This window comes from Orcinus orca, chromosome 10 (assembly GCF_937001465.1).
Source record: "Orcinus orca chromosome 10, mOrcOrc1.1, whole genome shotgun sequence".
Lineage (NCBI taxonomy): Eukaryota > Metazoa > Chordata > Mammalia > Artiodactyla > Delphinidae > Orcinus > Orcinus orca.
In genome coordinates this window covers 43,550,884-43,568,047 of record NC_064568.1, presented here as the reverse complement: position 1 = coordinate 43,568,047, position 17,164 = coordinate 43,550,884, and the positions used below count along the sequence as shown (strand labels likewise).

The following is a 17,164-nucleotide window of genomic DNA, read 5'->3' as shown; positions in this document are numbered from 1 at the left end:
CATTCTTTTTAAAAATATTCTTTTCCATATGTTTTTTTTAAATGTTATTTACTTTTTATTTATTTATTTTTGGCTGCATTAGGTCTTTGTTGCTGCACATGGGCTTTCTCTAGTTGCAGTGAGCAGGGGCTACTCTTCGTTGAGGTGTGTGGGCTTCTCATTGCGGTGGCTTCTCTTGTTGCGGAGCATGGGCTCTAGATGCATGGGCTTCAGTAGTTGTGGCATGTAGGCTCAGTAGTTGTGGCTTGCAGGCTCTAGAGTTCAGGCTCGGTAGTTGTGGCGCATGGGCTTAGTTGCTCTGTGGCATGTGGGATCTTTCCGGACCAGGGCTTGAACCTGTGTCCCCTGCCTTGGCAGCTGGATTCTTAACCACTGTGCCACCAGGGAAGCCCCTCCATTATGGTTTATCATAGGATATTGAATATAGTTCTCTGTACTATACAGTATGACCCTGTTGTTCATCCATTCTATATATAAAAGCTTACCTCTGCTAACCCCAACCTCCCACTCCGTCTCTCCCCCCAACCCCCTCCCCCTTGGCAACCACAAATCTGTTCTCTATGTCTGTGAGTCTGTTTCTATTTCATAGATAGGTCCTTTTGTGTCATATTTTAGATTCCACATGTAAGTGATATCTTATGGTATTTGTCTTTCTCTTTCTGACTTACTTCACTTAGTATGATAATCTCTAGTTGCATCCATGTTGCTGCAAATGGCATTATTTCATTCTTTTTTATGGCTGAGTAGTATTCCATTGTATATATGTACCACATCTTCTTTGTCCATTCATCTGTCAATGGACCTTTAGGTTGTTTCCATGTCTTGGCTATTGTGAATAGTGCTGCTACGAACATAAGCATGCATGTATCCTTTTGGATTATAGTTTTGTCTGGATACATGCCCAGGAGTGGGATTGCTGGATCATATGGTAATTGTATTTTTAGTTTTCTGAGGAACCTCCATACTGTTTTCCATAGTGGCTGTACCAACTTATATTCCCACCAACAGTGTAGGAGGGTTCACATTCCTCCACACCCTCTCTAGCATTCGTTATTTGTAGACTTTTTAATGATGGCCATTCTGCCCGGTGTGAGGTTCTGATTTGCATTTCTCTAATAATTAGCAATGTTGAGCATCTTTTCATGTGCCTATTGGCCATTTATATTTCTTCTTTGAAGAACTGTCTATTTAGGTCTTCTGCTCATTTTACAAGTGGGTTGTTTGTTTTTTGTTGTTGAGTTGTATGAGCTGTTTGTATATTTTGGAAAGTAAGCCCTTGTCAGTCGCATCATTTGCAAATATTTTCTCCCATTCCGTAGGTTGTCTTTTCATTTTGTTTAAGGTTTCCTTTGCCATGCAAGAGCTTGTAAGTTTGAGTAGGTCCCATTTATTTATTTTTGTTTTTATTTCTATTGCATTGGGAGACTGACCTAAGAAAACATTAGTATGATTTATGTCAGAGAATGTTTTGCCTATGATCTCTTCTAGGAGTTTTATGGTATCATGTCTTATGTTTAAGTCTTTAAGCCATTTTGAGTTTATTTTTGTGCATGGCGAGAGGGTGTATTCTTACTTCACTGATTTACATGAGGCTGTCCAACTTTCCCAGCACCACTTACTGAAGAGACTGTCTTTTTCCCATTGTATATTCTTGCCTCCTTTGTTGAAGATTAATTGACCTTCAATTAATGTGTGAAGTTTATTCACACAGTAATGTGGGTTCACACATTTAAACCCACATAATGTGTGGGTTTATTTCTGGGCTGTCTATTCTGTTCCACTGATCCACATATCTTTTTTGTGGCACATGGTTTTTAACTCAAGTAACTACTTAATTAACAGATTTCTTGTCTTCCATCTAATAAGCACATATTAAATATATATGATATGGGAAAAAAACATGGTGGAAATAAAGTAAATTACACTAGAGTACTTACAAGTAAGGGAGGTAAATATTCTACAGAAACAGAATGTTTGAGAAACTCCAAGGGCAAAGGAAAACAACCCATGTCAATTTTAAGCAGAGTGGGAAGGGGCATGGTTACAGCTGAAATGGGGCACCACCCTGGAGGACTGGAGGCAGGAGGATCATAGAGAAGGTTACTGCAACGACTGGGATGAAAAGTCACGAAAGCTGGACTGGGATAGGGCTGGGAGAGATGCTGAGGAGGCAGAAATAACAGGGCCTGGCCCTGCCCTGTGTGGGACCCAAGTCAGGGGAGGAATTATAAAGACTGAGGTTTTGAGCTCAGTGGCTAAGGAAGGAGACAGTGCCATGACAAACATGTGGAATCCCAAGGGAAAACAGGTTTATGGAGGAGGGGAGCTCATGATGACTTGCCATCAGGTTCTAACACACAAACCCCAACACATGACTGCATTTCCATCACTCTGACTTCTTCCAAATTTAGGCAGCAACAGTACTTCCAAGAACATCCCACGAGGAAATACCAACTGCAGAGGAGTCACATGGCCCCCCTCTCTGGGTCTCAGCTTTTCCCTCTATAAAATGAGGGGGTGATGCTGAGCCAGGTAACCCCATCCCAGCCTGGTGGTCACGTTCCTTGTACCAGGTCTTCAGAGCTTTCTTCCTGCACCATGGTAGCTGAGAGCTCTAACAGAAGATTGTACAGCTATGAATCTAATTCTCCTATTTATATAACACTTTGGTTATTCTTCAGTAGTACCTGCCGACAAGAAAATTAAAGCCAGGAGCAAGCTTGAAACAGCCACCGTCAGCACGAACTCCATCCATTCTAGAGCTAATAATTTACAGGGTGAGCAGCTGAACACAAACTTGACTGCGAGTGTGAACAGTCTCATTTCTGAGCTGACATTGTGATGCCCAGTGTTGAAGCTGGCCAGCCTGACTACCAAGGGAAGGACATTCTTCTTCTGTGTGTTTACATGACATAAAGACTTTGAGTGTAGGGCTGGCAGCAAGGAACACTCAGGAAGCCTGTTTCACTTGTCCACATATGGTTCACTGTACCCAGGTGGGAAATAGAAGCATCTCACCTGAGCCGCTCTTCCTCTTTTTTTCGGAGATTGAAGTCTCGCTGAACCACCTGGAGAACATGCTCTGTTTCATCATCGGTCAGACCAGACAGGTCCAGCTTCCTCCCCATGATTTAACACCAAACACAGACAATGGAACGAGACCTGAGAAATCAAAGGAGAGACCACAAATTGAGGGCAAGATAAAAGTCCTCCATGGATAAAATCAACCAATGTTGTTATTAAACAAAATTAGACACAGTGTTTACATAAGATCGTATCCTGCTCTGCTCTCATACTCAGCAAATATTTACAGACAACTTCAGCAAGACTGTGGAGAAAAAGAGAAGGTAACTGGTCATCAACGGTGTCATTTATCCCAACTCTTAAATTAGAAAAAAATAGATAAATTATTCTTTTTGATAGAATGAAGCATACATGAGACCTGGTGTGGATTTCCACAAAACACCAGAAGACAATATCTAAAACTTCTAAAGTTCTATGGTTTGAAGTTTCAAATTTTAAATATCACACATAATTGTAAGATAAAATAAATCATACTTTAAAAAAAATCATAGGGGAATTCCCTGGTGGTCCAGTGGTTAAGATTCTGGGCTTTCACTGCTGGGGGCCCGGGTTCAATCCCTGGTCTGGGAACTAAGATCCCACAAACTGCATGGTCAGGCCAAATAAATAAATAAAAATGTAAAAAAAAATCCTATATATACTATATCCCTTGAAGTTTTTATCACATGACTATGAAATATAAACTAGAAATCAATAAACTCTCCTCTGCAAAAAATACATATATAGTAAAATAATCTTTTTAGACATTTTCTCAGAACTAGAAAAGATGATATTTCAAAGACACACCTCCCAGCAGTGCATACCTAAAAATTATGGGAAACTTTTTTTTTTTTTTTTTTGCGGTACGCGGGCCTCTCACTGTTGTGGCCTCTCCCGTTGCGGAGCACAGGCTCCGGACGCGCAGGCTCAGCGGCCATGGCTCACGGGCCCAGCCGCTCTGCGGCACGTGGGATCTTCCCAGACTGGGGCACGAACCCGTGTCCCCTGCATTGACAGGCGGACTCTCAACCACTGCGCCACCAGGGAAGCCCCTAGGTAGGTGTATTAATCGCCTAGGGCTGCTGTAACAGAGCACCACAGACTAGGTGGCTTAAATAACATAAATGTATTTTCTCACAGTCTTGATGGCTAGAAGTCTGAGATCAAGATGTCAGCAGAGTTGACTTCTCCTGAAGCCTCTCTCCGTGGCTTATAGATGGCCATCTTCTCCATGTGTCTTCACATGGTCTTCCCTCTGTGCACATCTATGTCTGAATTTTTCCTTCTTATAAGGACACCAATTATATTGGATTAGGGTCTACCCTAACACCTTCATTTCAACTGAATTGCCTCTTTAAATGTCCTGTCTTCCAAACACAGTCACAATCTGAGTTACTGGGGTTAGGACTCCAACGTATGAATTTGGCAGGGGACACAACTCAACCTGTAACACTTCACCCTTTGCTCCCCCAGATATCTTGTCCTTCTTACATGTAAATTACATTCACCCCATCCCAACAGCCACCACAGTCCCAACCTATTGCAGCATCAACTCGAAGTCCAAATTCTCATCTCATTATTATCTAAATTAGGTATAGGTGAGACTTGAGGTATGATTCATCCTGAGGCAAAATTCGTTTCCCATTGTGAACCTGTGAAACCAGACAAGTTACCAGCTACCAAAATACAACAGTGAGGCAGGCATGGGATAGGCATTCCATTCTAGCTGGGAGAAATTGGAAAGGAGAAAGAAGTCTTAGGTCTCAAGCAAGTCTGAAAGCAGGGCAAATTCCATTAGAATTTTTTTTATTAAGTTATACTTGACATACAGTACTGTATTAGTTTCAGGTGTACCCCATAGTGATTCGATATTTTTACACATTATGAAATAGTCACCACAATGAGCCCAGTTACCTTCGTCACCATACAAAGTTGTTACAGTATTATTAACCATGTTCTCTATGTGTACTTTTTTCCATGCATAGTCTCTGATTTGTTATTCTTTTAATAATTATTATCCCTGTGTGTACTTTACATCCCCGTGACTAATTTATTTTATAATTGGATGTTTGTACCTCTTCTTCCCTTCACCTATTTCATCTGTTCCCCCGACCCCCTCTTCTCCAGCAACCACCAGTTTGTTCTCTGTATTTATGAGCCTGTTTCTGTTTTGTTTTGTTTGTTTAAGGCTCAAGGATAATCCTCTTGGGCTCCATGCTCTGTCCTCTGAGCCCGCCAGGGTGGCTGTGCCACCCCCTTGGCCCTGGGTGTAGCCACAGCAGCTTGGCCCACCCTTGGTAATTGAGGAGGGACAGCCCCATTCCCCAGGGGAATGGTGACAGTGGTGACATGCTGACATGGTGACATGGTGACAGTGGCACCTCTGCAGACCTCTGATTTGTCTTCAGGATCATTCTTCCCTTTTCCTGAAGGATAATGCATGTTTGTAGGCAAATAGCTCTACTGGCCCATCCTGTAGACTCTCAGAAATCCAGCAGCCTTCCCTCATTTGTCCTGTCTCTGTTTAGTCTAAGCTGGCAATGTTTCTGTTGATACGAATTCTCAAAAACTTTGTCAGCTTCCCATGCAGTTCACAGGGGCCAAGCCATCAGACAAGAGGTTCTCTACAGATCTGTCCTGAATAACTGCGTCTCTATTCCCGGCTTCTGCTGCAATGGTTGACTCGATCCATGAGCCACACTCTAATCTCTTTAGCAAATGGTTGTCCAGCCACACCCCTGTTGCTCTCTACAGACAGACTTTCTCACTTTTGCAATATGGATAGACAGAATTTTCCAAATCTGCAAGTTCTGGTTCCTTTAGTGTGACAATTCCTTCTTCAATTTACCTTTCTCGTCTCACATCTTATTATAGCAGCAAGGACAAACCAGTCTTTAATACTTATTTTAGAATTCTTCTCAGCTAAATCTCCAAGTTCATCATCACTTACAATTCTACTTTCCACAAGACACTAGAACACAATTCAACCAAATTCTCTGCTGCTTTATAACAAGGAACAGCTTTCCTTCAGTTTCCAATAACATCTTCCTCATTTCCGTCTGAGACCAGTACTTCTAATATTCATTTCTACCAACATTCTGTTCATGATGATATATGTGTTCTCTAACACGAGAGAAGCTTTCTCTGCAGCTCTCCTCTTTTCTTTCTTATTTTACTTTTTGGCCACACCGCCCTGCATGTGGGATCTTAGTTCCCCCACCAGGGATCGAACCTGTGCCCCCTGCAGTGGAAGTGCAGAGTCTTAACCACTGGACCACCAGGGAAGTCCCTCCGCTTTTCTTCCTGAGACCTCACTATAATCACCTTTAACATCCATATTTCTACCAATAGTCTCCTCAAGGCAATCTAGGCTTTTTCTAACATACACCTCAAAACTCTTCCACCCTCTACCCTTAGCCAGTTCCAAAGTCATTTCCACATTTTTATACAGAATAAGAAACAGAGATGGCAAATACACATATAAAAAGATGCTTAATGTCATTGGTAGCTAGAGAATTGCAATTAAAACCATATTTCACACCCACCAAAATTATCTTTATCAAGTGTTGACAGGAGGTGGGATAATTTTGATAGAGTGAGTAAAAATTGGTACAATCTCTTTATAACACAATTAGGCATCATTTTCAAAGTTGAAGATACATGTACCTTATGAATTAGCATTTCTGCCACACCTAGGTATATTCCTCAGATATAATCTTGCAAATATGCACCAACAGATAGGAATCGGGTTGAATCATAGGAAATAAATAGAAGCCTATAAAAATGCTTATTTCGCATAGTTCAGCCTAACAGAAGAACACTAGTAACAGTCACATTCAAAATAGCAAAAAATAAAATAAAACAAATAAGTAAAACCTGTAAACCACCCCAAACATCCACAAGCAGGAAGAAGGATAAACAAATATTGTATACTTGTTTCATACCAATGGAATACTCCAGTGCAAGGAAAAAGAACATTCTGAAGGTATATTCCACATAGATGAATCTTAAAAACATGCTGTTGAGATAGAGAAGCCACATATATATGCATGTACAGCATACAAACAGTATGACTCCTTTTATATAAAGTTCAAAAACGCAGAAAGTCAAGAATACATATATTTTTAGGAATAAATGTGATAAAACTATACAGAACAAAATGGGACCTCTGTGGAGGAGAGAAAAGATTTGGCCAGGGATAATCACATTATGGGTGGGGAGAGTGCCTAGAGCACCTGCTGGTCTGAGGGAGTGAATTAGAAATAAGGTCCCACCCCTAGGCTGCTCAGAAAAGGGGAAGCTTCATAGCTGCCATCTTCTAGTCTCCCGATGAGCAGGGAGAAACAAATTAGAGGGCACAGGGAAAATGCAGACCGACTTCTTGCTTTCAAACACCCCATTAAAGGTGATAATGGCACTTTGGAGTTTCCCAGAAGGTGACATGTCTGCCCCCTTCATTTCACTTCACTGGCTTTTGGTTCCTGAGAATTCCAAATGAGATTCTAAGATGCCCAGTTAGTACAAGACAGAAGTGACAGCTCTGATCATATCAAATCTAAAAAGAATGATCAGGACTCAAGAGGGGTAAATGTTTCTGTAAAGTAATAAATAAAGTAGCTGTAAATGGATAAGACAGAGAATAATGAGAAACCCTTTTTGGGAAATGGTAAAAGCTTCTTCCCTTTTCTACAGGAAACACAATTAGATTCCCTGCACAAGAGAAAGAGCATCGTTAGGGCTGGAAAAGCCTCAATGTCCATGAGTCAAAGGTCACAAAAGTATGACTCTTTCATTGCCCAAAGGGAAGTGATTCCCCAGACACAAAACCAGTTCAGATGCTCTGACTTCCAGACCCGTGCTCCTGCCCCTGGATTTCTCTGGTTTATACTCAACTAAGATGGTAGCAGAGAGAATACATTTTAAAATTTAGTAATGAGAAAATTAATAAACTTCAAGATTTAATTATATCACCATTTCCCTAATGTGTGTTTCTCAGGTCACTGTTCCCACAAGCAATCTGAGAAAGGAGAGCTCTGTGATGAAATAAAGGTGAGAAATGCCTCAAACTGTATTGCCCTCTGAGGGATACACAGTGCATATAAGCTTATCAGAACCTCTAAGAAGTCTGTCACTAAAGAACCAGTCTGATTTTGTTTATCCCTGTAGTTCTCAAATGCATTTGTCTACAGATACCTCTTTCTTTAATAACAGCTACCTCTTAACATCCAAAGAAATGACTATTGGGGAATTATTGCCATAAGTCCATCCCATGATGACAAATTCCAGTAACTACTCTAATATAATTACTGAATTGATTTAGCTGGGGTTTTTATGCGATTATCATAAGAAGCTACAGAGTTATATGAGCTTTAGAAGAAGCTGATGACTTAAAAAGGAAAGCAAATGAAAACAAATTTAAAGATAGAAAACCAAAATAAAGGTAGAATTGTTTATACTATTCTTGGCTAGAACAACTAGAGGAAGGATACAGATACTTCTGTAGGAAACTAGTAAGCACAACCTTGCAAATGAAAAAAAACAGACATTCCAAGAATATGAAATACATACATAATGGGAGGTTCATAATGAAAGGTCAATGTCTACACAAGCGACATTCTAGAAAGGAACCTAGAACAGATGAGTCAAGGACAAATGCATGCATGGGATCTTTACAAATACACAGTGTGTGTGTGTGTGTGTGTGTGTGTGTGTGTGGTGGTGGTGGTGGTGATGATGATGATGATGATGCACCTAATACAAAGAGAGAAGTACAGAGATTAACTTGGACTGTCCAAAGTCCTAAGAGTAATAAAGGGTAAATACTGCTAGGGCTTCCCTCTTTGACCATGGCTAGATCTTGACTAGAACTGAAAAGAAATTTCTTATTCCTACAAAGGAATCGAAATGTTAGGGCTATCCCATTTAAGGCATTTTTTATCAGGGGGTAAAAAAGGAAAAGAACTTGCCTGGGAAGGAAAGAAAAAAAGCACAAATGGTCCGATATGTACTTTCACTGTGACTTTCTTTGGAGCAAGTGGTGCTTGGGCTGTAAGACTCACTGATCTTCACCTTCAAGGGTGTTATTCCTGCTATGAACAGCCCATTCTCCGAGACTCATCCTTTACCTGAACACAGGAATGGCCCAGAGGAGACATGGTCACACCACCAGGGCACAGCTGATTGGACCAGGGGTGTCACCTGACCCATACTGGATGTTAGATTCTATCTCCTGGGAATGATATTAACAGGAGTGAGAAAAAGGAATTGAAGAATACTGAATAAATTATGGTGGATAACTTCCCAAATTTGATGAAAAGTGTTAATCTGCTCATCCAAGAAGCTCAACAAACTCTAGGTAGGATAAATTCAAAGAATGCACATCTAGACACATCATAGTCAAATGGTCAAAAGCCAAAGAAAATACAGAATCTTGAAAGTAAAACAGAAAATGACTCATCACACATGAGGGATCCTCAATAAGGTCAACTGCTGACTTCTTATCAGGAATCTTGGAGGCCAGAAGGTATTGAGATGATATATTCAAAGAACTGAAAGGAAAGGACTTTATCCAAAAATTCTATATCCAGAAAAGTATCCTTCAAAAATGAAGGATAAATTAAGACAATTAAGGCATTCCAGATAAGCAAAAACAGAGAGACTTTATCACTAGCAGACCTGCCTTACAAGAAATACTAAAGGAAGTCTTTGTAGCAAAGACTGACAGAATTAAAGGAAGAAATGGACAATTCAGCAATAATCATTAGAGATTTCGATATCAACCTTCAATAATAGATAGAACAACTAGCAAAACATCAGCAAGGATATAGAAGATTTAAGCCATATTATAAGCTACCTAGATCTAACAGACATCTACAGAACACTCTACATGATGGTACAACATATATTCTTCTCAAGTGTACGTGGAATATTCTCCAGATAGACCATATATTAGGCTGTAAAATAAATCTCAATACATTTAAAGGAGTTGAATAATATAAAATCTGTTCTCTAACTACAATGGAAGAAAATTAGAAATTAATAACAGAAAGAAATCTGGGACATTCACATGTATATGGAAATTAAACAATGTACACTAAATAACCAAAGGGTCAAGAGAAATAAGAAAATACCTTGAGATAAATAAAAATGAAAACACATGTACTTATGGGATGCAGCTAAACCAGTGCTTAGGGGTAAATTTATAGCTATAAACACCTATATTAAAAAGGAAGCATCACAAATCAATTACCTCACCTTCTACCTTAAGAGACTGAAAAAAAAAAAAAAAAGCAAACTGAACCCAAGTAAGCAGAAGGAAGGAAATAATAAAGACAAATCAATGGAATAGAAAAACAATAGAGAGAAGTCAACAAAACCCAAAGTTAGTTCTTTGAAAAGATCAACAAAATTGACAAACCTTTGGCAAGGCTGACCAAGAAAAAAAACAAAAGATTCAAATTACTAAAATCAGGAATGAAAGAGGGCCATCACTATTGACTTTACAGAAATAAAAAGGATTATAAAGGAATGCTGTGAACAGTTGTATGCCAGAAAATTAGATAACCTAGATGAAATGAAAAGAATCCTAGAAAGACACCTACAAAAACTGACTCAAGACAAAATAGACATCCTGAATATATCTATAACTAGTAAAGATATTGAATTAGTAATCAAAAACTTCCACAAAGAAAAGCGAAGGGCTAGGTGGCTTCACTGGTGAATTTTATCAAACATTTAAAGAAAAATTAACACCAATCCTTCACAAACTCTTCCCCAAAACATAGAATAGGAGGAAACACTTCTTAACCCATTTTAAGAAGCCAGTATTATCCTGATACCAAAAACAGACAAGGATATCACAATAAAATAAAACTATAAACCAATATCCCTTATGAATATAGATGAAAAAATCCTCAACAAAATATTAGCAAACAAAATCCAGCAACATACAAAAAAGGATTATGTACACCATAACAAAGTGGGATTTATGCCAGGAATGCAAGGTTGGTTGAACATGTGAAAATCAATGAAAATGATATAGCATATTAATAGAATAAAGGACAAAGATCACATAATCTTAATACAGAAAAGCATTTGATAGAATCCAATACTCTTTCTGATATAAATACTCAATAAACTAGGAATAGAAGGGAGCTTTCTTGAATTGATTAAGGCTGTCTACAAAAAACTCACAGCCAACATCATACTCAATGTGAATGAATAGATGCTTTCCCCCCTAATGTTGTGAACACAGCAAGATGGTCACTTTTACCATTTCTATTCAGTATTGTACTGGAGGTTCTAGCCAGGGCAATAGGCAGGAAAAAGAACTAAAAAGCATCTAAATTGGGAAGGAAAAATTGGGATTATCTATATTCAGAGAAAACATTAATCTCATATATAGAAAATTCTAAGGAATACACATACACAAAACCAATTAAAACCAAAAAACTGAGATCAGCAAGGTTGCAAGATGCGAGATCAGTATACACAAATCAGTCATATTTCTATACACTACAAATGAACACTTCAAAAAATGAAATTAAGAAAACAGTTCTATTTACAATAGCATCAAAAAAATAAAATACTTATGAGTAATTTTATCACAAGAAGTTTAAGACTTATACACTAAACACAGGAAACACATCCCATGGATTGGAAGACAATGTTAAGATAGCAGAACTTTCAAAATTGATTTACAGATTCAACACAATTCTTATCAAAATCCCAGCTTCTTTTTTTGCAAGAACTGACAAGCTGATCCAAAAATTCACATGGAAATGTAAGGGCCGAGAGAATCCAATACAATCTTGATTGCTAAATGAATGAAAAAATTTAAAAAGTAATTCCCTCTGGCCTATGAATGGCTGTCCCCAGGCATACTCTGCAGACTAAAATTCTACAAGGGACCCTTGCAGAAAAGGGGTCAGATCTGCAGAAAAGCCAGATCAGCTCCAAGCCTAGCTGCACAGGGAACCTATGGCTTCCTATAGTCTGGATGCCATCACCCTGAGACTGCCAGGCATCAGCTCTTATAGCCCCTGTGACCTCCATCTGAACCACTGACCCTCCTGATACCTCATGGAGACTCCAAGCTCATGGTATTTGAGGCAAAACTTCCTTCCCCATTAAACAGAAGTGATACTATGATTTTATTTCTGGCAAATGAGAGCAGCTCTAGAAGTTGAAAATTGGTGGGGAGATCTCATTATCCCCATCCATTTGAGAGTTGATGGCATTTTCTACCTATTAGATCCTGGTGGAAACTTCTTCAGAAGTAAGGATGGTAAAAGTGGGGGAGCTGCTGCCACAGCCTCTGCTGGCAACAGGTATTGGGAGATATTTCAAATGGTATTAGATGGGCACACACACCCCCTGAGCACAGAGTGGAAGGAGTTAGCAGGAGGAGGGGGGTGGAAGGGAAATAAAACTGGAGACTAAACCAGTCGTTCTCAACTGAGCACCATATTGCCTCCCAGGAGATAATCAGCAATATCTGGGGAAATTTTTAGTTGTTTCTAATAGGGGTGTGTTACTGGCATCTAGCGGGTGGAGGCCAGGGGTTGCTACTAAACATCCTATGATGCACAGGACAGCTCCCCGCAACAAAGAATTATCTGGTCCAAAATGTCAGTAATGCCAAGGTTGAGAAAACCTGGTCTAAATTGAAAGCTACATAGCTGTCAGCCTCTTACTATGTGCTTCCCAGTAGCCCCAGGTATGCCCAGCAGAGTTCACAAAGGGGCCTTCACTACTGCTACAGTACAGGCCTTCACACTGAAATTAAACCATTGGTTCTCCTGGTTTTCAGGCTTCCGACTCAGACTGTAACTACATCACTGGCTCTCCTGGGTCTCCAGCTGCATATCTTGGGATTTGTGAGCCTACATGGTCATGTGATCCAATTCCTTATAATAAATCTTTTTTATTTTATACATATACACACACACACATATAGAGAGAGACACACATATCCTATTAGTTCTGTTTTTCTGGAAACTCTGGCTAATACAGACACATATACACATTACACATGACTGGCAAATAAATGACCTGGTTTATAAACCTTGATTGCATTTTTCTGGCCTTATCTGCAATGACCAAACTAACAGGTCTGTAGTAGAGCCCAGTGCATTTCTCTGCCATCTTGAATTAGAGCAATGCCTACAATCCCCTGCTTTTGTTTTCTGAGCCTTTGGTCACAGTGGAAGCCCTGCAGTGCCTCTCCTGCCTTTTGCGCTTTTTCTCTGTCTGCTTCCCATCCTTTGGGTGTTTTCACGTTGATCCCTTGCACAGAGGACAGCTAATGAACACTCGATAAAAATACACAGCTCTTCAGCCCACTGAGAATTTCCTCTTCAGTTTCAACTGGATAATGATGCTCTTTGCTCCCTCTATATATAAAAGTCTGGTACACTTCTTCTGACTGTAATAAAAGTGTGTCAAGATAAGAGTTGACAGCTGGCTGCATTTGGAACTTGACCACATAAGACTGTGAAAAAATACGCATTAAAACTTCACTAATTCAGACTTCATCAATTCCAAATTTGTGATCAAACATGGTAGGCTAAAATTTACCATTCCATTTGTTCTCAAAACACAGGGATTAAGACAGTGAATAGTAGATGAGAAAAGGAGAATATTTACCTTCCAAAGAGAGCAAATTATTATCAGGTACTTACTTAGAAGTATCAATTTATATGTAAACAGCACAATTACAGTGTAAGCAAATAACAGCTGCAGAGCCTGGGTTTTTAGTATGCAAACCTCAGAGGGTTCCCCTAGTCACACACATTGGGACTTTATCTCAGGACCCAGGGTGAGTACTGTTTGTTCACACCTTCAAGGCTGGGACAGCTGGCGATAAAGGATAAAGGATAAATCAGGCCCAAAGTGATAAGGGCTACCTGAGGAATGGGCTGGGAGTCACTGCCCCTGGATCAGGGGAAAGAGGGAGGGCAGGAGCCAGAGATGGAGAGACTTCCGGGTGTCGGTCCTGCCTTGGCCAGGGCCCTTAGGTGGGGCAAGGGTTGGCAGGTATCCAGGCTGAGGGAGGAGCACAGGCAGAAGCTTCCCTTAGCGATGGGCAGATCACTCAATATGTCTGCTGCAGGATTGCAGAGGGAGTCTGTGAAGCTCTGTTAAAGAGCTTGGACTTCACCTGAGGGCCCTGGGAGCCACTTTAGGGTCCTAAACAGGCGAGCAACCCGAGATAACAGCGTTTGTGCTTTCCTGGGGTCACACGGGTCGTGGTGGGAAACTGGGATGGAGGTGAACAGGGACAGAGGCAGTCACCTGGAAGCCACTGCAGTTGTCTAGGTGGGAGCTCGAAGTTGAGAAGAAAGCAGAGAAAATGACTCAAAGCTGCCTATTTACTCCTTGATTAAACTCTTGCCTCTTGGAAAATGTTCAGGCAGGTCAAAGTTCACCTCCCAATGGGCAGCTCCTTCCCTCTCCCTCCTCCTTCCCAAGATGGCATCTGGCAGGAGGGACAGGCTTTACTGCTCTTGGCAATAAAGACCAGTACACACAGAGTCCTTCTAGGCTGGGCTCTGCCATGGGGGCTGGTCTGGTGTCTGGACTATAACTATGTAAAGGGGGAACTGGTCTTCTTTGTCCTTTGTCATGAGTGGCATGCTCAGCTGTTACTTGTGGGTTACTTGTGGGTTGGTGACATTTGTTTGTTGATTGATTGATCTGAGAGCAGCCTATCAAAAAGAACTCTTGCCAAATTTCACCAAGTCCTGCCACAGTGCTGTTACTAAGTGTCAACTATTCTGTGCCAAATAAGATCATCCAAAATGCCTACCAAATGTCTAAAATTCAATAAATGACTTTGAAACTCAGAGATATAGTCTATACATGAGTAGAAAGCAAAATGGCCTCAATAAGCTAAAGGAAGACAAAGAAATAGAGATAACATCTTAAAGAAGAGGAAATGAAATGGATGGAAATAGTAAACTCCCAAATGAGGGGTACTTTTCAAATGTGTGGTAAAAAGTCAGTTTCTAAACCAGCTCCCACTGTAATTCAAGCCTGGTATGCCAAGACCAGACATCTGTGCCCTAAGCAGCGCCTCCTCCAGGCCCTAGAGTGAGACAGAATCAGCACACTGCCTCTCCAGCAGCAGCCTCAGTCCCAACCACATAGTTTAGCCTGTTGTTTCTCTGATGGGTTGTTCTAGACTGTCTACAGCTGTTGTTTTATTGTTATTGTTATTATTTTAATCATCAGTTAGCCTTTCAGTAAAAACAGAGGCTTGAAGCTTGGCGGGAGTTTTTGCATTTTGGAGACGACACATAGAAACGTACAAGTATGCTGCTGTCAGCCATTTACTATGTAAACTGTAAGCATCCAGTTTTGAGTGGGGCCCAGAGCTAGAGAATATTTACCTTCCAAAGACAGCAAATTATTATCAGGTACTTACTTAGAAGTATCAGTTTATATGTAAGCAGTCCAGGCGGCACTACCAGAGGCTCTGTCCCTTGGTTTATGCAGGACCCAACAGATGCAATGATATCAAAGTGTCCACAGCAAAGAGAGATGCCATACAGGACCTCTGGGAAGCTCTAGGAGAAGCACCGCAAAGGCTTTCAAGGGTGTGTTAAAGCAGAACTACACCCTCCTCTACAGGTAACTATTCTCCTTTTGAGAAACAGCTCATGCTTGCCACCAGGCCCTGGTACTGAATGCCTAACTAGGGGACATCAAGTGACCATGTGACCAGCAGAAGCTAGCTCTGAGCTGCTTGTTAGGCTTGGCGTGCACAGTAGGGACCCAATGTCAAGTGGAAATGCTATATAAGAACTTAGACCCAATCTGTTCCAGAAGGTGTAAGTTGCATGGGCAGGTGACTCAGACTCCCATGTCTCCTATGTCTGCTGCTATGTCTCCTCTCCCTCAATCCACAGCTACGTCCTCATAGAAAGTTCCTGGTGATCCACCAACATAAGAGGAAAAACCCCAGTCTGGATTTGTGGATGATTCTGTAAGAAATCACTGACAGCTGCCCGAAGTGGACAGCTGTAGCATTACAGCCCCAGTCAGGGGTGACCCTGAAGGATAGCAGCGAGGGGTCACCCTGCTGGTGGGCAGGATTTCAAGCTGTATACTGATCTTCCACATCGTCTGGACCGAGAGATGTCTGGAAGAATGGAACAGACATCAATTTGTGGACAGTAGCCAACAGAACGGCAGATGGGAAAAGAACAGGTTTGGGAGATCAATGACAGGAAGTTTGAGGAAGAGGTGTGTGCAGATCTCTCAGAGAAGCAGAGTGTGATGATATTTGAATATCTATGCGGAAGTTCTCGACAATCCGGTGGACAAGAGGACACCCGAGGAGGTGAGGCAGCCTCTTCCCCAGTGCTTATTCAGTGAGCCCTTGTACAAAATGGACATGGCAGGAGGGTCCAACAACGTGGCTACACATGGGTCCAATCTCACAGACTTCCTCTTTGCAGGCCTAATCTGCCTGTCATCACTGCTGAGGACCCATCTTCCCAACACCAGAGACGAGTGCTGAGCTGTGGATGGGGGGAAGCCAGCCAGTCACCTGGTGGCAGAGTGATTGCACTAGATCTTCTGTCATAGAGGGGTTAGTGAGTCCTTCCTGGAATACATATGTATAAATTTTCCATCTATGCCTGCACCTTTATCCATCACTTACAGAATACTCGATTCACTGTCATGGCTCCCCCCAGCATGTTGTGGCTGACCAAGAAACTCATTTGCAGCAAACAAAGTTTGGCCATGGACTCACGTCCATGGAATTCACTTATCTCACCGATGTACCACATCACCTGGTGGGATGACCTACTGATGACTTCTGATCCAGCAGTTTTCTACCTCTGGACCAGATGATCTTCAAAACACCTCTGTGACCTGATCTTTTTGAATGCTGTGGTGTCTGCAATGACCCAAGGCCTGAGTGCAATAAATAGGTTTCTTTCTTTCTTTTTTTGAAGTTTCAATATAGTAAAAGTTGAAATAAATGTTTGAACTGGACTGCAGTGTACATTTTTCAAAAGGAAAATAGTTTCAAATGGAAAGACTTACAGTAAAATATTGTGCTCAGCTAAGCCTTTCAGACTGCGGTTAT

The 17,164-nt window shown here is 41.0% G+C and overlaps 1 protein-coding gene across 2 annotated transcripts in view; it reads right to left on the bottom strand.

Annotated features, from left to right (window-relative positions):
* MYRIP (myosin VIIA and Rab interacting protein) overlaps positions 1–17,164 on the bottom strand; it is a 219,202-nt gene that overhangs the window by 175,369 nt on the left and 26,669 nt on the right. For both annotated transcript variants that reach the window (XM_004277854.3, XM_049693613.1), the window contains exon 2: positions 3,019–3,162. In XM_004277854.3, the coding sequence (XP_004277902.1) occupies positions 3,019–3,128 (110 nt within the window). In that variant the 5' untranslated portion in view covers positions 3,129–3,162. The remainder of the gene's footprint in view (positions 1–3,018; positions 3,163–17,164) is intronic.